The 22,508-nt window shown below is 42.2% G+C and overlaps 1 protein-coding gene and 1 pseudogene across 1 annotated transcript; both read left to right on the top strand.

The window, feature by feature from the left end:
• Positions 1-1,362: 1,362 nt before the first annotated feature.
• LOC129086084 (lysine-specific demethylase 4D-like) lies at positions 1,363-7,845 on the top strand. The gene is made up of 4 exons (XM_054592592.1): positions 1,363-1,381; positions 2,698-2,828; positions 4,100-4,126; positions 5,848-7,845. The coding sequence occupies exons 1-4, from the start codon at positions 1,363-1,365 to the stop codon at positions 7,843-7,845; spliced, it is 2,175 nt and encodes a 724-aa protein (XP_054448567.1).
• A 519-nt stretch (positions 7,846-8,364) lies between these two features.
• On the top strand, positions 8,365-16,278 carry LOC129086085 (lysine-specific demethylase 4D-like; annotated as a pseudogene).
• The last annotated feature ends 6,230 nt before the right edge of the window (positions 16,279-22,508 follow it).

Below are 22,508 nucleotides of genomic sequence, written 5' to 3' on the forward strand. Positions count from 1 at the left end.
AGATATTAATAGTTCTTAATATATGTACAGTTAAGCTGTACATGTATGCTTTATGAATTTTTGCAAACACATCACATTTCGGAATTTCAAAATGTTAAAGAAACCTGTTTTCTGCTTTAAAAAATTGTAGTGGTTTACAAAATCATTTTAAAAATTGATTATATTTCTCAATTTTTTCATCTTAATATTGTTCTTTGATACCTTCTCTCATTTTTAATTTATTATTTTATTACACTTAATAATACTTAATTTTTTTAGAACAGTTTTAGATTTCAAAAAAAATTGATCAGATATTTGGGAGGGTTCCCCTATAACTACCCTCCAACCCACCCCACTCACATTTTCCCCTTTTGTTAACACCTTACACTACTGTGGTACATTGGTTACAATGAATGAACCAATACCAATATGTTATTTGATAAAGGCCATGGTTTATTCAGATTTTCCCCGTTTTTACCCAATGTCCTTTTTCTTTTCCAAGATCACATCCAAAATACCAAATGGCATTTGGTTTTTACGTCTCCTTCAGTTTCTCTCAGCTGTAACAGATTCTTGGACTTTACAAAATGTTTATATAGAAACTTGACAATTTGGGGGAGTATTGTTCAGGTATATTATAGGATGTCCATCTATTGGAATTTATTTGTCTGATGTTTTCTTATAATTAGCCCAGGTTTGTATGTTTTTCCAAGGAAGATTACAAAGGTAAATTGCTATTTTTATCATATCAAGGGCATAAACTATCAACATAATTTAGGACTCTGGCTGAAACAGTGTTTGTTAGTATTCTTCACTACAAAGTTACTACTCCCCTCCCCCGCCCCGCCCACTGCCACTTGCCACTCTCCACCCTTGAAGACAGTCAGTATTTATGCCCACACTGAGGGGATATGGTGTTACGCTTCTCTCCTTTAGGGCGAGTACTCTATAAGTTATTTGGAATCTTCTGCAAGAAAGAATTGTCTCCTCTCCCCAATTTTTGATTTACTCAACCATTTATTTATATCAGTATGACTCATAGATACTTACTTTATATTTTGGGTTATAATTCAATACTACTATATTTTCTTGCTGAAATTGGAAGCTCTTTTCTTGGGTTCCTGTGCTTTAATTTCAGGCACTGCAAGATGCTCCAGGCTTATGTTGTGTATTCCCTGCCCCCGTCCTAGAAACTTTTTTCCCTCATTAGAATCGCCAGTTCTTTAATTCTCTTCAAAGGTTTTAGGTATTTATTTTTAGAAGGGAAGAGAGAGAAAGAGAGGGAGAGAATCATCAGCGGGAGACATCAGAGGAGCCTGGCCTGTGACCTAGGCACGTGCCCTGCTTGAGTGGGAATCAAACTGGCGACAGCGTGCCCGCCGGATGGCGCCCGGCCACACCGGTCAGGGCTTAATCCTCTTTAAACGGATCAGATTGCTGTTTTACTAATCATCTCTATTTTTATGTTCATTTTCTTTTTTGTTTATCATTCAATCATTATTTTTTATCTTTTCTGGGGTTTTTTTTACTAACTGCTTGAGTTTCACATAAAAATCAATAGATTTTTAGGTATTATATAGATATTATTGTAAATACTATGTGGATATTAATTTTCAAATAAATATGGTTGGTTCAGTTATTTATTGTTGATTTTCTTTTTTAATTTATTTAATTTTTCAAGCCAGAAGATACCAGATCAGAAATTCATTTTCCTCTTCTCCACCTTTATATTTAATTTTCTACCTGACAAAAAGACAATCTGAGGAAACAACTCATGTCCAGCCTTGTCCAAAAGCCAGAAAGGGAATTCACATCCATTCAAGACCCACGAATTATCCCTTTCACAAATTATCCCTAAATAGAGATAAAAGGTAAATAATGACAACTGAAAATTCCCCAAACCTAGAAAATCCCAAGGACAAACATCGACCAAATATGAGCAGAAATTTCTTCATACATGAAACCATCACCAAACAACATGTTTTTCACATATAATAGTTTTCATGTGGTTGATTTTTGAATGCCTTTTTCTTTTGAAATTTTATTTGCAAAAAACCACAGAAGTTCACTTTGTTCAGAAATGAGCGAAATGAATCATGGGGCTAGAAGTCAGGAGACCAAAGACTCTGCTGGGCTGTCTGGAAGTGGGTGGAAGGGAGGCATCTCATTGTTGATTTTCATTGTAGTCAAAAAGGTGCTAAATATGTTTGTCTATTAAATAAAAATTTCATAAAATTAACAAAATAAATAATTGATATTTATATTGTGGTCTTATGTTGATAATATTTTGTAAATATTTTATGTGTATTTAAAAACATTTTGCATATGCTATATGGGTTGTGGCAGATTATGTGATCAACGTTGTTTAAATTTTCATAGCATTTAATTTTCTTCTCTATCAGGTTCTGAGAAATGGGTTTTTAAAAAAAAAACAACTTTCACCATGATTGCAAATATATCTGTTTTACTTTATAATTCTCAGTCTGTGTGTTCTATCTACGTCACAGTGCTGTGTATGGGTGTATGAAGTTCATTGTAATATTTTCTTAGTGATTTTTTTGATAACTATAAAATATACCTCCTTTATCTTATAAATACATTTGATATTAATTACTGGTAGACCAGGGTTTTATTTTGTTGTTGTTGTTGTTGTTGTTTCATATTTTCGTGGTTTGACTTTCTCACTCCTTTATTTTCAACCTCTTATCTTGCTTTAAGATTGGTTTAAAAAAACAAAAGGACACGTGATCACAGTAGACGAGCAGCACAGATTAGATCAAGGAATTCCAAGGTATAAGGCCAGCCCCATCAGGACAAGGGGCTGCATTCGAAGGCTGGCCATCAAAAGGGTACCTGCAGTACCTTCACCGGCAAATGGGATTTTGCTGGTGGAAGGTAGGTCACTTTATTTCTGCTATTTGTACTTGTGACCAAAAAAGTTATTTTCCTATTACAAGTTTAAAGAACTCACTATAATTTTATATTATTTATGATTGAGAAATATGCATTGGGATATCATTTCCTTGAGTTAAAACAAGGAAATTTTTTAAATTTTTATTTTTTAAAATGTGTTTTTCAGACTTGTGGGATTAATATTTTTCTTAGTATTTTCTTGGTGAAAATCACATAGATTTTCAGGAAAAAGCCTTCAATTTAGGGAGCTGGTATCCAATGGCAGTAAGAGGTTTTCTAGATGTGGGAAAAGAATGAATTAATTGGAAGGGACTTGGAAAATATGTGGGGTTAAATTAGAGATTATTTATTTGATATGGGGGTATTAGAATGGGGATGGTGCTGATTGAATTAGATTTGGGACAGAACATACATAGCCTGACTTTGAGCACAGCATGTTTCACTCAGACGCTGAATCCTTAAAAGAGATCATTTTCTGCTCCTAATGTTTCATCATTTAGAATCAAGATTTAGAGTAGCCGAAGGCAAGTGTTTTGTTTTTGTTTCTTTTTTTAATTTTTAAAAATATTTTATTTATTTACTTTTAAAGAAAGGGGAAGGAAGGGAGAGAAACATTGATAGGTTGCCACTCACACGTCCGCAACTGGGAACATGGCCCGCAGCCCAGACATGTGTGCTGACTGGTAATCGAACCAGTGACCTATCAGTTCACAGGCTGGTACTCAATCCTCTGAGCCACACCAGCCGGGGTGTGTTTTGGTTTTTTCTTTAAAGCATAAGACAGTTGAAAATGATAACATTTTATATCAGACAGCAACTTTTTTTCTGGTAAAGTCTCATTTATTTATGCATTCAAAGTACAAATTCGTGTATCTCATTTTTTTATTTTTCCATTAGGGCCTTGTATTTCTTTTTTTTAATTTTTAAAATATTTGTTGATTTTAGAGAGAGAGGAAGTTGGGGGGGTGGGGAGAGAAACATCGATTGGCTGCCTTCCATACGTGCCCTGACTTAGAATAGAATGTTCAGCATTTTGGTGTATGGGACAATGCTCTAAACCGACAGTTCCCAACCTTTCTGGCGCTAGGGACTAGTGTCTTGGAAGACAATTTTTCCACGGACCCGGGGTTGTGGGGAATGGTTTTGGGATGATTCGAGTGCATTGCATTCGAGCTCCCCTCCTGCTGTGTGGCCCGGTTCCTAACAGGCCCTGACGAGTACTGGTCCACAGCAGGTAGGTTGGGGACACCTGTTCTGAACAACTGAGCCACAGCAGCCCAGACAGGCCTTACATTTCTTAAAGGGACTGACACCTTTCTGCTAGTCCATCTTATAATTGATCATTGTTGGTGTTTAGAATGCTATAGGTTTCTGTATGCTAATCCATCTAGAAATTTTGTTAAAGCCTTTATTTATAATAATAATTTGTCTATTAATGCAAACTAATGATTAGATTGCTTCAAATGTTTACCTATTAAGAATAATGCTTGTAGGGAGCGTATACATCAGTGTCCTGTATTTTTGGCCTGTTTGTTGTTTACATAGGCATTCTTTCTTCTTTTATAAAAAAAAAGATTTTATTTATTATTTTTTTTTAGAGAGAGGGGAAGGGAGAGAGAAAGAGAGGGAGAGAAACATAGATGTGTGAGAGAAACATCGATCTGTTGGTTGCCTTTCGTATGTGCCAACCTGGAAACCAAACCCGAAAGGCAGGCATGTACCCTGACCGGGAATCAGGCAGCAACCTTTCCTTTTGTGGGACAATGCTGCAGCCAGCTGAGCCACCCTGGTCAGGGCAGGCACTCTTTCTGTTATGGGAATTCTTTCTTTTCTTTTTAAAGCATGTATTAAAATAATGAAATCAATGTTGAGTTATTTCAAATAGTTTTCTGCATGCGACAGAGGATGATTTTTCCATTTTAGCTGTCAAGGTACTTGGCAGATTTTTAAAAACATCTTTGCAATAATTAATACTGGCATGTTTTTCTTTTAATGCCCTGCTGCAGTAAAGTTGTGATAAGACTTTATTTAAGATTTTTGCAACTTTGCCCCTAGATAAAATTGGCCTGTCGAGTACTCACCTAGTGTTGACCTCTTCTGGTTTTGCCTTTAGCCTTATAGAGTAAGCTGAATAGCTTACCCTAGAAAAGTTTTTATGAGGTAAGGGTCAGCATGCACTTACAAAATGATGTGTTAGATGTTTATGGTCCATATTTAAACCACTATATTTTTATTTAGTTTATTGGTATATATCAATATTTTACTTTTCTCTTGGACCACTTTGGGGTATTTGTATTTTTGAGAAAATGATCCATTGTAGTTTCCAAAATTATTAGCACCAAGGTGTTCATAAGATTCAACTCTAATTTAAAAATATTTCCCTGCTGCATTTTTAGCTATGCCCCCTATTTTATCATAATGTGGTTTATTTGTGCTTCCTTCTCTTCATGGTTATGTCTTTTCACTTCTAATGGTCTTTTCTAAGAATCAGATTTTGATTTGGGTCATCATTTCTATTGGGTGTTATATATATAGTAATTGTTTTCAAATATTCTGTATTGTTTTTCTTTTGGTTTAGCTTTTCAACTTCCTTGAAGAGACTTTCCACTACAGCGGGGTGAGGGGCCATCCATATCTCCAACCTGTGAGTCAGGAGACGCCTCAGAGACACCAGCAGGGGACTGAGGACACCCACTTAGCTGCAGGCTGAGCCTCCGTGGGAACAGAAGAGGCTTAGCTGCACCAGTGGCTCCAAGTGTCTGCTCCCCTGGGAGCTATTCCATTTCCTTCAGGTATAAAATGTTGACCAGAGTGGAGTCCCACTAGTGAGTTCACAAGCTTGAAAAGTTTATTTGTTTGAATGCTCAAGTCTGAGTTATTGCCTCACAGAAAAACAAATAGAGAAGACATTACTCCCATCATTCTCAAGTATCTAAAATATACCTAAGAACCTAGGAGTCTGCTACTTATATTGCAGCCATGAACTTTAAGCACTGTTGTACCCAGAACCCAAGTGGTACAATCATGACCTTCTGCCCAACCATGGAAGAATTTAAAGATTTCAACAAATACATTGATTACATAGAATCCCAAGGTGCCCACCGAGCTGGCCTGGCTAAGATAATTCCGCCCAAGGAATGGAAAGCCAGACAGACCTATGATGATATCAATGACATCTTAATAGCCGCTCCTCTCCAGCAGGTGGCCTCTGGGCGAGCAGGTGTGTTTATTCAGTACCACAAAAAGAAGAAAGCCATGACAGTCGGGGAGTATCGCCACTTGGCAAACAGTGGGAAACACCGGACTCCACCACACTTGGATTTTGAGGATTTGGAGCGGAAGTATTGGAAAACCCGCCTCTACGATTCGCCCATATATGGCGCTGACATCAGTGGCTCCTTGTTTGATGCAAACACGAAACAGTGGAACCTTGGCCACCTGGGGACCATTCAGGACTTGCTGGAGCAGGAGTGCGGAGTTGTCATCGAAGGCGTCAACACACCCTACCTGTACTTTGGCATGTGGAAGACCACCTTCGCTTGGCACACGGAGGACATGGACCTTTACAGCATCAACTACCTGCACTTCGGGGAGCCCAAAACTTGGTACGCGGTGCCCCCAGAGCACGGCCAGCGCCTGGAACGCCTGGCCAGGGAGCTTTTCCCGGGCAGTTCGCGGGGCTGTGAGGCCTTCCTGAGGCACAAGGTGGCTCTCATCTCGCCCAGCGTCCTCAAGGAGAACGGGGTCCCTTTCTGTCGCATCACCCAGGAGGCTGGAGAGTTCATGGTGACGTTTCCCTACGGCTACCACGCTGGCTTCAATCACGGCTTCAACTGCGCGGAGGCCATCAATTTCGCCACCCCGCGATGGATCGACTATGGCAAAGTGGCCTCTCAGTGCAGCTGCGGGGAGGCCAGGGTGAGCTTCTCCATGGACGCCTTCGTGCGCATCCTGCAGCCCGAGCGCTATGAGCTGTGGAAACGCGGGCAGGACCGGACTGTGGTGGACCACGTGGAGCCCACGGCTCCGGGCGGCCGGGACCTGAGCGCCTGGAGGAAGAGCTGGGCGGCCGGGAGGGCCGCGCTGGGCCTGAGGCACCTGCAGCCGCGCCGCGCCGCGCGCAACCCTCGCGCGGTGGGCCCGGGCGGTGCGCCCCGCCGCCGCGCCCCTGCGCGCCAGGCGTCCCTGCGCCCCTCGCTAGCCCGCGGTTCTGCCTCTGCCGCCCAGTGCGGAGCTGGCGCGGCCCGCTGCTCCTCGAAACCTGACCCCCTCTCGCCGCCAGTCCCGGGTCCACCTGCCCGGGATCTCCAGCCCACTGGCAGACGTGGTCGTGGTCGCGGTCGCGGTCGTCGTCCTCGGGAACAGGGGACTCAAGAGCCGATTGTTCAGGCCCGGGTCAAGAGGTGCCGCTCAGTGGGCACAGCGCGCACTGCTCAGGACCCCGAGGCCCAGCCTGTTCCTGCGGATGGACTCTTGGTAGACAACCGGGAACCACGGAACCTTCGTTCCCTGCATCCTGCGAGAGCTTTTGGGTGTTGTTGTGCTCCGGATCTTCAACCCTTAGGGCCTCCATTAGATCCTGATGAACCAATGCACCCTGGCCCTTGCCTGCTCTCTCTGGACAATATTACAGCCAATCTCCCTGACATTGTCCCACTAACTCCCCCCAATATCATTGGGACTGTGAGGTCATCCCCCGAAGATGCTGCTGGAAACTGCAAAACCATTGTGAACCTTCTTGAAGGTGTAAGGATGGACCACTCGTATGCCTCTGTGGTCCTGGCCCCGGCTTCAGCTGTGGAAAGCTCTGGGGCCCCTGACTGTGATCCCCTGGGGCTAAAGCTAGAGGCAGCTGCATCTCTCGAGTCCTGGGACATGTTCACCAGCAATGGATGGTCTTCAGTCTTTGAGCCTATCACTGATGAATTTCTTGTCAAATATGGCTGTCTCTGACCCTCAGCCGTGCGAACCACCCAGCAACAATCTGGGCTGAGCCTGTCCCCAGTCAAGATGCTTTATTTCCTAGGAATGACACATTTCTTAAGCTGCCAGATGTTTTTACTACTATGACAACTTAAAGTTTCCACTCTCCAAGAAATGGAATCTCAAACCAGTCAATCAGGACTCACATGATCAGCATTAGTTAGGTAATCTGCCTTAGAGAGCCCTGCCATCCCCTAGAAGAAAGTAACCTTGTAATAAGAAACCCAGTGTTTTGCCCAGTAAAACTTCCCGTTTCTGGTCCCTTCTGCTTATAAAAGCCTGTCATTTTACACAGCTCCTCAGAGCTCCTTTCTGTCTGCTGGATTGGATGCTGCTTGATTTGAATCACTTAACATTTTTAATATACCTTAGTTTTTTTTCACAATCTAAAACAAATTGGTTCAGAAAAATTAAAAGGACAGGCAAAACACTATGAGGCAAACACAAAAGAAAGTAAGAGTCACGGATCTAAATATCAGGCAAATTAGAATGGAGGCTCAAACATACACAGAAAGGGTAAGTTTCACCATGAAAATATGGCAGTCATGAATATCTATGCAACTTCGATAAAGTGTAAATTATAGAAAATAAAACAAGTGGGAAGAAACACACTAAAAATAGGTTCACTTTATGTGATGTTGTGATTTATAATAAATGTATATTTGGTCTTCATCCCTGTTTCTGGCAGAGCTCCTAAGTGCTGAGAGCTATAAAGGTGTCTTTGCTAATGAGGTGACTTTAGGAATGCCCCTTGATCACCTAAAGATGGGAGCTAGTCACCTGAGAAACTGACCTTGCGATGAGAGGGTTGTAGTTTTAAGTCCCAACCCCTAACCCCCAGCCCCATCCCTTGGGAGGAGAGAGGAGCTTGAGGTTGAATCAGTGCTACGGCCAGTGATTTAAGCAGTCATGATTTTGTAATGGAACCTCCCTAAAAACCAGAACGGACAGGGTTTGGGGAGCTACCAGGTTGGGGGACACATGGAGGAGCTGGGAGAGCGGTGCCCCTGGGGAGGGCATGGGAGCTCTGTGCCCTGGCCCCACCCTTTGCCCCGCGCATCACTTCCATCTGGCTGTTCCTAAGTTATAACCTTTTAAAACAAACTAGTTATCTAGTAAGTAAAATATTTTCTGAGTTCAGGGAAACGCTCTAGCAAGTTAATAAAACCCAAGGAGTTGGCCAGAGGAAGCTCTGCTTTATAGCCAATGGGTCCAAAGTACTTGGGCTCGTGACTGGCATCTGAAGGGGGGTGGCAGTCTTGTAGGACTGAGCCCTTCTCCTGTGAGATCGGGTGCTGTCTCCGGGTAGGTAGTGTCAGAATGGAGTTGAATTGTAGGACAAGCTGTTGGTGTCCAGAGCACTGTTGGTGTTTGTGGGAGGGAAAACCTTCCCCACCCATTGGAATGGCTGTCTAGAAATCCCTTTAACCTCATACAGTGCAAGCCAAAAAAACAAAAACAAACAACCCCCCCCCCCCAAAAAACCAACAAGCTTAAGGATACAGAAAACTTAAAAAACACTAACAATAAGGTAGAATTTTGTGAAGTGCCAATGGATCAGTCACAAACTTGACAGCATATTAAGGTGAAGAGAAAACATTAATAAATTCCAAAGTAATAAAAAATTAAACTGTTTAGTTTTCATGTAATAAAAGTAGGCGTTAATGTTAAAAATAAAAAAAAATGGAAGTCCTTCTTTCTGGAAAGTTAATTCTCCGTTGAATGACTTGTAGACTGTAGGGACAGCAGTCCCTCTAATTCCCAGGAAACAAGGAAGCGGTATTTGTTAACTCTAGGAACTCTGGAAACATGATGCCCTGTTTTGAATTCCAATTTCACTTTTACCAGTTTGTATGACCTTGGCAAATTATTTAACTTCCTGGTGACTTAGTTTCATGAACTGTAAAATGGGGATAGTAACCACACATATCTGCTATGATTAGTATGACAGTTCTGTAAGTTAACATTTGTGAAACGCTAAAATGGATGTCCAAAAGACAATAAGCATTATCAAAGTGTTTAGAGATTTAAAAATGAATGAAATACACATAGTACTATGTGGGATTCAGTTAAAATATAACCGAGGAAAATGTACAGCTGTATTTTTATCAATAAAATTGAAGTAATGAAATTAATGGGATTAAGCTTCTGTCTCATAAAATTAAGAAAAAAACAAACTGACAGAAAGCAGAAAGGAATTAATAAAGACACATGCAGAAATTAATGAATTATAAAAACTATAAAATTATATAACTAGTAAATCAACAAAAAGCTCAGATAACATCATTTTTTCTAGGAAAAATGAAGTAAAATGGTTTCAGAAGAGTTAAAAATCTAAGACAAATATTTTTAAAGATTGTATTTATTTATTTTTAGAGACGGGAAGGGAAGGAGAAAGTCAGGGACACGTCAGTGTGTGGTTGCCTCTCACGTGCCCCCTGCTGGGGACCTGTGCCCCTGCTGAGAGTCCAACCTACAGCCCTTTGGTTCACAGGCGGGCACTCAGTCCACTGGGCCATACCATCCAAGGCTAAGACAAATTTTTATGTAAGAAATATAGAAAGACAATCAAAAGATCTGCCTCTTCAAAAGCCATTAGTACCAGATAGTCCCGCAAGAAAATGTGTGAAATCTTCGAAGAGCAGGTATTTCCAAATCTATTTGGCATTGAAAAAGAAAAAGAAAAACTTCAAAATTTTAAAGTAAGCACAATGTTGATAGCAAAAACTGACAAATTGCATAAGGAGAAAAAAAAATAAACTTATTGATGAATAATTACCTAAGACAATCTAATTACATTAAGAGAATAATATGACTGGGGTTTATTCTAGGAAAGCAATGATGGTTTAAAATAAGGAAATAAGTAATATAACTTATCCTATTAATAGATCCAAGAAGAAGTTATACTATTATTTTCACATATGTTGGTAGGTATTTGACAAAATTCAACAGTCTTGTTTTAACACACCTCCACATATGAACCAATGGATGCTTCCTTAAAATGAAAACATTTTTTCTATTTATATAGTTAGCTATTATAGCCCCAAGGCCAACCTTTTATTTGAGTGAAATTTTGAGACATTTTTGCCAATAATTAAAATAGAATTAACAGTATTAACCAATGCAAAATATTAGAGCTGTAAATGATGTAAAGGAAGTGACAAAAAATTTTTTTTGGTTAAGATTGAATACCTGAAAACCCTAGGAAGAGACTAGTTATACCATTTTTTCTCTCTTACTCTTCACCCTTACAGGGCTCTGCACTGCCCAGCTTTCCCTCTTGGGACACTTGGGACACAGTCAAGAGCATGTCTGCAGTGGAGGCAGACATTAGCCCTCCTAAAGCAAGAAGGGGGGCTGGATAAAGCATAACTCAATCAGAACGTTTTTGTACATCTAAAATGAGTAAAAGAATGGAATTAAAGAGGGCCAAACATTTGGAAAGTCTCAGTTAGGTAAAAAAATTGTTGAGTATTATTGTATGCAGAAAGTGTAATCATTTAAGGATTCTTAGGATCAAGATTTCAGAAAAGGTGAGATTACAAGGGTGACTCAGTTGAGGTGGGGAAAAAGATGATTTAAAACAGGGAAGGAGCCCTGGCCAGGTTGTTCAGTTGGTTGGAGTGTCGCCCCATACACCAAAGGTTGCGGGTTTGAGTCCTGGTTAGGGCACGTATCTAGGTTTCGGGTATGGGAAGCAACCGATCATCTTTCTCACGTGGATGTATGTTTCTCTCTCTCTCTCTCTCTCTCTCTCTCTCTCTCTCATCAATAAACATATCCTTAGGTGAGGTTTAAAAAATAAAAAGACTGGGAAGGAGGTAAGCTTGCAAAACAATGTAAAAAAAAAAAAACTCTCTTGAGAACTTTCACATGTTTCTTGTTTATATCAATGGTCACCCACAGGAAGTCACTATCTCAAACTTTCTGCCCTTCCCAGAACTTTCATTTTATCACTCCTCTCATTTTATGCAGACCCCAAATTATTGATGAAGGTTCCCTAATTATCCCAGATGTCTTTGCTTTGAACTTCTATAACTCATTCTATAACTCTTGATTGAGCGCTGACAATATGCTAGGATTTAGTTTCTGAATGATCTGGCAAGCAGGAGATAATTGTAGTTGCTTGGAGTTCAAGTTAGAATTGGTCCTATGTGACATACAGCAGATGTTTTTTGTTACAGTGGTTAATACTTCTCTTTTAGAAGATAGTGGCTTTATGCACCTAACAATCTCAGCTGTATTCAGAACAAACCTTGGGATTTGGGAGTTTGATGCTTATTAATTTAAAACCACAGCATCTGAGGAACATGGCACCTAGAATCTAAAATTATTTTGCCATAAATTTCTTTTTTAATTTTTTTATTTTTACTTATTAAAATTTATTTTTTAAACTTTATTTTTTTCAGTTATAGTTTACATTCAATATTATTTTGTATTAGTTTTAGGTGTCCAACGTAGTGGTTAGACAGTTATATTTTACAAAGTATATGCCCCAAAATTTTCTGTACTCACTTGGCAACATACATAGTTATTGCAATATTATTGACTATATTTTCTATGCTGTACTTTACATCCCTATGACTGTTTTGTAACTGTCACCTGGGGGCATGAAAGGCATTGCGGGGAGCGTGGCACTCTGGGATCTGAGGTTCCTATCCTGGGCCAGCTGAGATGGGACCAGGGACTCTGAATCCCCCAGAGCCCATCCCAGGGGTGTCACGGATGCGGGGGATAAACACGAGTCATCGCAAACACTTCTCTGTTTGCCAGGAGAGGGGACATGGCACGTCTCCCTAGTGGGGAAGGCCCAGAGTCTCTTTGTTCAAAGGCTTTTATTGAAAGATTATCAGTGGGGCTAGGTAACAGGAATGCACAGGTGATCTCATTACATCCATATGTTAATGTTTACAGAGAATAGGTGATGCTTTGAAGAAAACAAATGGCAGGAACACACTGATTTACATGGGTCCAAGAGGAGACTAGTAAACAAGAGAGACCATTAAACTTGAGAGAGTAGTAAACACAAGAGTGCCTAAGGGTAAAGGATTAGGGTCTGTGAATAATGTAAATTTCCTTCCCTGCATGAGCTGGCTAGAGCTTCTGAGGGAAAAACAAAACACACTTTAAAAAATTTACTTTTAGGTCTGATTTCCCTGGAACTGCCAGATCTAGTTTAGGACTGTCTCCGATATTGTTTTGAGCCTGAGCCAGGCACGGGGAGGGAGCCGCCAAGAGACAAGGAGACTGCTTTCGGATAGAATGAGGGCTCCAGCCATGTCCATGCTGAGCCGAGGGGTGCGGGCCTTTTTGCCCTTCCTCCGTGTCCCCCAATTTCTTGTCTGCTTCCCATACTGGCCGATGTCAGGCTTAGGTTGCCCCTCCATCAAGGGGTCTTACCCGTCATCAACAAGTGACCATCACAGGACCAAGCAGAGAGGCAGGAGCTATGCCCGTGCTAGTGGGGGCAGGTTATGTCTCCTCAGGGGCCTGTTTCTCCAAGGCATCCCTGATTATTTCAGCCTTGGGGCCCTCCCGCCTGTCGGCAGGGTTACAGTTCTTGAAACCAGACAGGGAGTTTCCCAACATATAACTACCGGTCTGTACATCTCAATCCCTTAACCTTTCTCACCCAGTCCCCCAAACCCCTCCCCTCTGTCAACCATCAGTCTGTTCTCTGAATCTATGAGCCTGTATTTGTTTTGTTTGTTTACATTGTCCTTTAGATTCCATGTGTAAGTTAATCATATGGTATTGTATTTTTTTAAAGTTTCTTTAATTGTATTTTTTTCAATTTCCATTTAGTCCCCTTATACCCCTCCCTGCAGTCACCACACTGTTGTCCATGTCCATGCGTCCTTTGTCCTTTTTGCTCAATCTCTCCACCTCCTACCCTCCCCAACCCCACCTTTAGCTGTCATCTCTCTATCTGAGTCTGTCTCTATTTTGTTTGTTAGTTCAGTTGTTTATTAGGTTCTACATATGAGTGAAATCATATGGTATTGTCTCTCTCTGACTGGCTTATTTCACTTAGCATAATGTTCTCCAGGCCCATCCATGCTGTTGCAAAGGGTAGAATTTTCTTCTTTTTTTATAGCTGAGTAGTATTCCATTACCTAAATGTCCCAAAGTTGTTTTATCCATTTATTTACTGATGGACACTTGGGCTGCTTCCATATCTTGGCGATTGTAAATAACATTGCAATGAACATAGGCGTGCTTATGTTCTTTGGAATTAGTGTTTTGGGTTCCTTAAAATATATTCCCAGAAGTGGCATCACTGGGTCAAAAGGCAAGTCCATTCTTAATTTTTTGAGGTATCTCCATACTGCTTTCCACAGTGGCTACACCAATCTACATGCCCCTCAACAGTGCAAAAGGGTTCCCCTTTCTCCACATCCTTGCCCGCACTTATTGTTTGTTGATTTATTGATGATAGCCATTCATACAGGTGTGAGATGGTATCTCATTGTAATTTTAGTTTGCATTTATTTGATAATTAGTAATGTTGAGCATCTTTTCATATGTCTATTGGCCATCTGTATGTCCTCTTTGGAGAAGTGTCTATTTAGGTCCTTTGCCCATTTTTGAACTGGGTTGTTTGTGTTTTTAGTGTTGAGTTTTGTAAGTTCTTTACAAATTTTGGATATTAACTCCTCATCAAATATGTTGATGAATATGTTCTCCCATTATATCAGTTCTTTTTATTTTTTGTTTATTTTTTTGGTGTGCAAAAATTTTTTAGTTTGATGTAGTCCCATTTGTTTATTTTTCTTTTCTTTCCCTTGCCTGGGGAAATGCATCTGATAAAATATTGCTACAAGTTTTGTCCAAGATTTTGCTGCCTGTGTTTTCTTCTAAGATTTTTATTGTTTCAGGTCCAATATTTAAGTCTTTAATCCATTTTGAGTTTATTCTTGTGTGTGGTATAAGAAGGAGGTCTAGTTTCATTTTTCTGCATGTATCTGTCCAATATTCCCAACACCATTTATTAACTAAACTATCTTTAGTCCATTGGATGTGCTTGCTTCCTCTGTTGAGTATCAATTGACTATATAAAGTTGTAGGTTTATTTCTGGGCTCTCTATTCTGTTCCACTGATCTTTGTGTCTGTTTTTGTGCCAGTACCATGCTGTTTCGCTTACTATGGCCTTATAGTATAGTTTCATATTAGGTAGCGTGATTCCTCCAACTTTGTCCTTCTTTCTCAGGATTGCTGTTCTTTTTGTGGTTTCATATACATTTTTGAAATATTTCTTTTAGTTCTGTGAAATACATTGTTGGATCTTAATAGGAATTAGAATATAAAACTTAAAATAATGGCATTTCATCCAATTATGAAAAAATTAAATATTTTAAAAATGTATTGCTTACATGGAGTCCAAAGACAGGCACTGAGCAGATCAGGCTAGAAAGGCATAACCAGGATTATCGGATGGCACTGTAATGACCACTCCTGTCCAGCAGGTGGCGAGGGGGAGGGAGGGTGTGTTTACTAAATACGGGAAAAGGAAAAGCCCTGGAAGCAGGGCAGCACCGCCAGTTTTGGGAAAAAGTTAAAAATATGAGACCCAGGCACCTAGAATTTTGAAGATCTGGAGCAAAAACCTTTATACATACAATCAAATTATGTAATTAAAAATCAATGGCTCCTTATATGATAAAATTCTGTACTCTGAGAACCATTCAGTACCTGCCGGAGCAGAAGCGTGGAGCTGGTCTTCGAAGGGGTTAACACACCCTACCCGTCTCTTGGCACACGGAGGACATGGACCTTTACAGCATCAACTACCTGCACTTCGGGGAGCCCAAAACTTGGTACGCGGTGCCCCCAGAGCACGGCCAGCGCCTGGAACGCCTGGCCAGGGAGCTTTTCCCGGGCAGTTCGCGGGGCTGTGAGGCCTTCCTGAGGCACAAGGTGGCTCTCATCTCGCCCAGCGTCCTCAAGGAGAACGGGATTCCCTTCAGTCGCATCACCCAGGAGGCTGGAGAGTTCATGGTGACGTTTCCCTACGGCTACCACGCTGGCTTCAATCACGGCTTCAACTGCGCGGAGGCCATCAATTTCGCCACCCGGCGGTGGATTGACTATGGCAAAGTGGCCTCTCAGTGCAGCTGCGGCGGGGGGCCAGGGTGAGCTTTTCCATGGACGCCTTCGTGCGCATCCTGCAGCCCGAGCCCTTTGAGATGAGTTGTGGAAACGCAGGCAGGAGGGGACTGTTGCGGACCACATGGAGCCCATGTCCCCGGGCAAGCTAGGACCTGAGCGCCTGGAGGAAGGGCCAGGCTGCCCGGTGGGCACAGAGAGCAGAGTTCCAGACCCTGAGGCGGAGGACCAGCCCCAAACAGTGCTGGATCCCAGAGCTCTGTAACCTGTCGCCTTGCTATGTCTTCCGTGGATGAGGGTCCTTTAACGACCTCCGGACCTCGCTTCCTTCTGTCCCTCCCCACTTCCTCCCATTTGCCTATGTGCACCACCACCTGATGCTTTTAATAATCACTGGAGCAAAAATAAAATAAAATATAAATAAATAAATAAATAAATAAATAACACTATTGTTTCACAAAATACTGTTTTTTCGGATATGGCTCCCAAAACACTGCTGGAAACTGATGAATTCTAGATCTTCGGCAGTAGCATAAGGTGCTGGTTTCATTTGTACCTCTGAGATGCTTGTGGTTAAAGGGATTAGGTATGACACCAAGCGGGTTCAAATCCTAGCTGTCACTCATCACAGATTATGGGAGCTTGCGCATGTTAACTCCCTCTCTCTGAGCCTCAGATTCCTCGTCGGTAAAATGCGATATTATGCCCACTTCACAGATTGCTATAAAGGTCATGGTAGCTAAGGCATTAAACCATCTTTTAACAGTGCCCATAATATATTAAGTGCTCAGTTAGCACTAATTACCATTTTACCTTGATTGTCTTTGGAAAAGTCTGGGTCAAAATAAGGACAAGCTGAGCACCCTTCAGAGAATAAAAATAAAGGAGGAAAGTCCAAAGGGGACCTAAGAGTACCATCTGGGAAGGGAGCTAGAACTTTGCCAGGTAGTGAAATTGTGCATGCATGTGCGTGCTCATGTGTGTTTTTGTGCGTGTGTTGCCTCCTTTTGCTTTCCTTCAGCAAAAAGGAGTGAAACCTTTGTTTTCTTCTTGGAGCAGCATGGAAGTAGGGAGGTGCGGAGATTTCAGCTTGAAGGTAGAAGAATAAGAGGGGTGCAGCCATGAAGACATGGGGAAGATGGGCCTAGTCTCTGGGTTATACTGTCGAGAAGGAAGGAGACTTGGGGAGGCCTGGGTCTAGAAGGGACTGGGAGACCGAACTACCACGAAAGCTTGGTGCTATTCCTCATCCAGTGCTGACAAGAGGGACCCCTCCTCTCTTTCAACAGCACAAGCAGGACTGTGGAGTGAAATTCTGGTGTCTGGAAATGCCCACGGCAGGGGTCTCTGAGGCAGGGGCTCTGCCTGCCTCCTTTGAGGGCTTCTGATGTAAGATGGGTCTCAAGACAGTGGGTTACATAATGTCTCTGGGGACCTGAGGCTTGCTGTTGGCTAAGGAAGACAATCAGTCCTGTGGGTGGAGAAACCTCTGTAGCAACTGCAGTCACACAGGACACCTTGCAGCACCTGAAGTAAAGAGTTACAAAGGTTGAAGTCACTGCGCTGACAGGCATGATGAAGGGAGTTCAAGCCGCTGAACTGGATCTTCAGACTGGTTGCCCTAAAACGGGAGCATGGGGATGAAACCCTAGTCCTGGATGATTTACACTTTTCTACTCAGAGTCCCTCTGCTTCCCCTCTGTTATTGCATTTTTGCACCTTCTCGCCACTTCATTCCTCCCATCAGTAGCCCCCAGGCCACACTGCCTGCTTCAAAGCGATGGCTGTGACAACTGAGTCCATTTTCCGGGGCCTGAGCCCCTCCCTGTGTGGTTATCGGTTATCGGCGGTGAGGCCACCTTCCCTGGCCCGGCTTCAGAGCACGGAGGCTTTCCTTCCTCCCGAGGGTGACGCCCTGGAAATCTGACTCTGCTTATCCATTTCAAATGGCCTCTCGTCCTTAGTACGGGATATTCTAGAAAGACTGTCTTTCTGGATAGTGATAGTGACTCTCTGTTATTCCTCCCCTGTCACCTCACCCACAGCCTCTTATTTTCCTTTTAATGGTGAAGTGAATAAATAATGATGCTGTTGATGTGGCTTTATGTTTTCTCCCCGTCCATGAACTCAGTCTGTCGACACAACTACTCTGTCAACTATGTGCAAAGTTGATTCTGAAGACTTGTGTGTTTAGTAAAGCAAACCTTTCCATAGTTTCTGTTTTTACCTTTTCAGCAGTTAGTTTGATGGGAGAACCAGACTTAGAGTCAGAAGAATGGCATTGGAACCTGCATTTGCCACTTGCTAGTCATGTGACCTTCAGCAAAACATCATTGACTTTCTCCAAGCCAAAATTACAGCGCAAGAGTTTTGTGGGCTGTAAATGCGGCAGGCATGTAGGAGGCACTCAGTTAATTTGGATGAGCATTCACAGGCTCTCCGTAATTCTGGGGCAAGCACAGGCTAAGGACACACTCTCTTATTTTCTCTTTCCATGATGCTAAGTTCTGTCACTCTTGTTACCACCCACATAGGTTAATCATTACTTTTTAAAGAAAGTTAATAGACTTTATTTTTTGGAGTATTTCACAGAAAAATTAACCTGAAAGTACAGACAATTCTCACATACCCCTGCCCCCTCCACCAGAATCCACACCAACTTAGTACATGTGTTACAATCAATGAATTTACATTGACACATCATTATCCTCCAAAGTCCATAGTCTACGTTAGGGTTCATTTTTGATGTTATACATTCTATGGGTTTGACAAATGTACAATGGCATGTATCTGCCCTTATAATACCATACAGGATAGTTTTGCTGCCTATAAATCCTCTGCCTATTCATCCCTCCCCCTTTCCCAAATCCCTGGCAACCACTGATATTTTTACCATCCCCATAGTTCTGTTTTTTCCAGAATATCATATAGTTGGGATCATATAGTATGCTGTCTTTTCAGATTGATTTATTTCACTTAGTAGTAATATGCATTCAAGTTTTCTCCATGTCTTGTGACTTTATAGCTCATTTCTTTCTTTTCTTTTAAATACACACCTGAGGATATGGTTTATTGATTTTATAGAGAGAGAAGGGGGAGTGAGAGAGACAGACAGACAGACAGACATCCATGTGAGAGAAACATCAGTCTGTTACTTTCTGTACGCACCCCTACCAAGGACTGAACCCGCAACCTAGGAATGTGACCTGACTGGGAATTGAACACATGACTTTTTGATGTATGGGACGATGCTCCAACCAACTGAGCCACCTGGACAGGGCTATAGTTCATTTCTTTATCTTCCTGAATAACATTCTGTTATGTGAATGCACCATAGCTTATCCACTCACCTACTAAAGGACATTTGATTATTTCCAAGTTTTGGCAATTATGAATAAAACTACTATAAACATTCATGTGCAGGTTTCTGTGTGGAAGGAAGTTTTCAACTAATTTGGATAAATACCAAGGAATGGAATTGCTGTATCATGTAGTAAGACTATATTTAGTTTTGTAAGAAACTGCCAAACTGTCTTGTACCTACTATTTTTACTGGTAGAAAACTGTTCCTTTTTCTCATGATCTACAACATAGTATTTGTACAAAAGGTCGCATATACTCATTTGCAAATTCTCCTTCTTGTCATGCTTGGCCGGGTTGGGTTATTACCATGGCAAAGTCAAGATTTTATAAATGGTCAGGAGCCAGAAGACCCAGCCTTCATTCAGCCTCCTACCCTGCCTTGTCGAGTAATTCTTCACTAAATCAGCCCTTTCCTCTGTATCTCCACTTCCGCATTTAGTCAAAGGGGGCCCTCAGCCGCATTGCACTTGTGCTGGAGTTTACACACAAGTTCAGACCAGTGCAAACATAATTTTTGCTACAAAATGTTAACTATTATCATTATTATAAGACAAAATGCATAAGATGGACATTAGAATTTGTATTTGAATGCAACTTGGAGAGCTGGTGTTTGGGTCTTGGGATTCCTCTAAGATTTATCAAGCATTTCAGTTATAGATGTGTCTGCCTACCCGGCCACACTGAATTATTCACAAAGAAAAACCATACATCAATTCAGTCTCTGTGTGTATAAGGAGTCTTTTTCAGATATTTAAAAATAAGTTAATGTGATATTTATGTCATTGGATTGTGGCTATACATGGATTCAAAGTTGCCTTTTCCCCCAATGTTGGTGTCACCTTTCATCACTTTAAATAGGAAACCACAACCAGTTGCTAGGAACTGGCTTCAGAGATAAGCCGGGGAAAAACCCGATCTGAGTAGAACAGAACCCTGGGGAGAGGAACAGCCCCTCGCTGCAGCTGCCTCGGCCGGCCCGCCCTGCGCACCAGCCTCTCCAACTGAAGTCCCTCACGAGCTTGTGTTGCCCTCCTTGCCACCAGCTTGCGGTGACTATGGCACAATAGTGAGACCCTCAATTATTATCCTATTATTATTTTGGTGAGTCTTCTGGAGATAAACCATTTCAGGGAGAGCACAAGAGGGGCAGAGCTGAGCACCATGGGAAGGAGTGTCATTGTTAGAGGTGCCGCCCTACAGAAAAGTGGTGTTTGTGTTGCTGGGTTCCTGCATTTTCTTACCTCACCTCTCATAGGCTGGTACCCAGTATCCTTGGCCACAGTGAAGGAGACAAAGTTTCAAGTCCCCTGTAGCATTATGAGGAGTGATATATAATAACATCAAGAAGGCATAAGAGCTATGAGGAAAAATAAAACAACATATGTGCTGTTATATTCGATGGGGTGGACTTTTGGGGAATGTGGTCTCTATATGCGCCATGTGAACATGGGTGAGGGGAGCATCATTATAGGCAGCGGGACAACATATGAAAATGTCCTAAGGTGAGCTCATCTTTAATGGGCTCACAGACTAGCAAAGTGGGTGAAGAGTAGGAATGAGGGACAAGCAGCTGAGGCAGGGCTCTGGACTGGGGGATGGGCACACCATGCCTGACCTCCGTGAATGCATGCTTCTCCAGAAAACCGCTGAGTGACTGGAGCAGTTGGTGTTTTAAGTAAGCTGGGACAGAGGAATTCAGGGACCACCGAGCCTTGGAAAGCAGTTATAACTCACGGCCATCCCTGAGAGTGGCTCTGTCTTTCCTAGCAGGCGCAAATCCTGAGGGCAGGAGCTCTGGTTTGGTTCCCTGCGGCATCAGCTAACATAGAACGTATCTGACTCAGGAAGTACTTTGGACTTGAATTAGACAGGACTTGGGCGGACATAGCAGATCTCTGGCAATCACTAAGTTGACAACAGCCATTTCAACTATTTATAAGCTACCTCAAATTGATGACACGCAGGCAATATTTTGGAATTTTGCAGGGGTCCGTATTTGAATAATGCAGTCAGTTGTGAAGCCGATGAAGGAGAGAGAGACACTTGGCTCCTGGGGAGGCTGCAATAGGAATTCTCTGGAAAAATAGCTAGTAGGTGAAAGAAAGATCAGGTGAGAGAGTTGAACAGGCAGCAGATTTAGAGTGTGAGGCTATGCACAGCAAAATCTGGGCTTCAGATAACGATAATATTCAGGAAAGTACTAAGATTAGGAATTTGTGAAAATCTCAGAATTCTTTCTCTGTGAATATCAAGGGTCCCCTGAATACGTTTCTGCTACCCAAGAAACTCCTTAGGAGCCAGGAGGACACAAGGAATACTGTTGATTGAGGGGATACATTTCGTGAAACCGTCAATAGAAATGAAGAAATGGTTAGCATTATAAGAAACAGCTAAAATAAATGAAGTCCCTACTATAGCATTGGTGCTTTCACACTAACTGTCTTTTAAAATAAGATATCTAAGCCGAGGGTTGAAATAACCTGCAGAGCCAGAGAATAAACTCTGTGTCTCATATTTCAATACAAGACCTTCATTCATTCACTCAACAGATACTGTTAAGCACCCTTACTGTACCAGGCACTGTACTAGATGCGAAGGATACAACATAATCTGTGTTCATAGTCTGCTTGGGGAGACAGGCAAGCAGCCAGGCCGCTTCACCATGCCACAGATTCTTCTCAGCAACCGTAACAACATCCAGGCTCTCCCCAGGCTGATGGTTTGGAGCACCCGAAGATGTATCTTTTAAGTTCAGGGCCAAAGCCCCAGTGGGGCTCTCAGAGGCGTTTCAGTCTGTTCCTGGACTCATGGCAGTCATCTGGTTGCTTTTTCTCAGTCATGTGTGACAAATGGACGCATGCCAACTTTGGGGGGAACATGACTGCCCCGGGCATCTGTAGTCCTTCCCTGCCAGTTCTGCAGGGGCAGGCGGGCTGGCTTTGAATGCCCGCACTGGCTGGTCCGCTCCAGGGAGTGAGTGTGGTTTACCACCAGGCCCCTCCTTCCTCTGTCCGTGCCGTGGGCAGTCCATGGCCCCTTCAGGGAGCCGGGTCATTTACATGACATTTCCTATGTTCCATCCCGTCTTCCCACTATCTACACCCCTGCTATGGATTGAATGTAATTTGTATATTCGTATATTGGAACCCTAAGCTCAGTGCAA

This window comes from Pteronotus mesoamericanus, unplaced genomic scaffold (assembly GCF_021234165.1).
Source record: "Pteronotus mesoamericanus isolate MK-2021 breed Mesoamerican mustached bat unplaced genomic scaffold, CSHL_Meso_final scaffold_36, whole genome shotgun sequence".
In the NCBI taxonomy this organism is placed as follows: domain Eukaryota; kingdom Metazoa; phylum Chordata; class Mammalia; order Chiroptera; family Mormoopidae; genus Pteronotus; species Pteronotus mesoamericanus.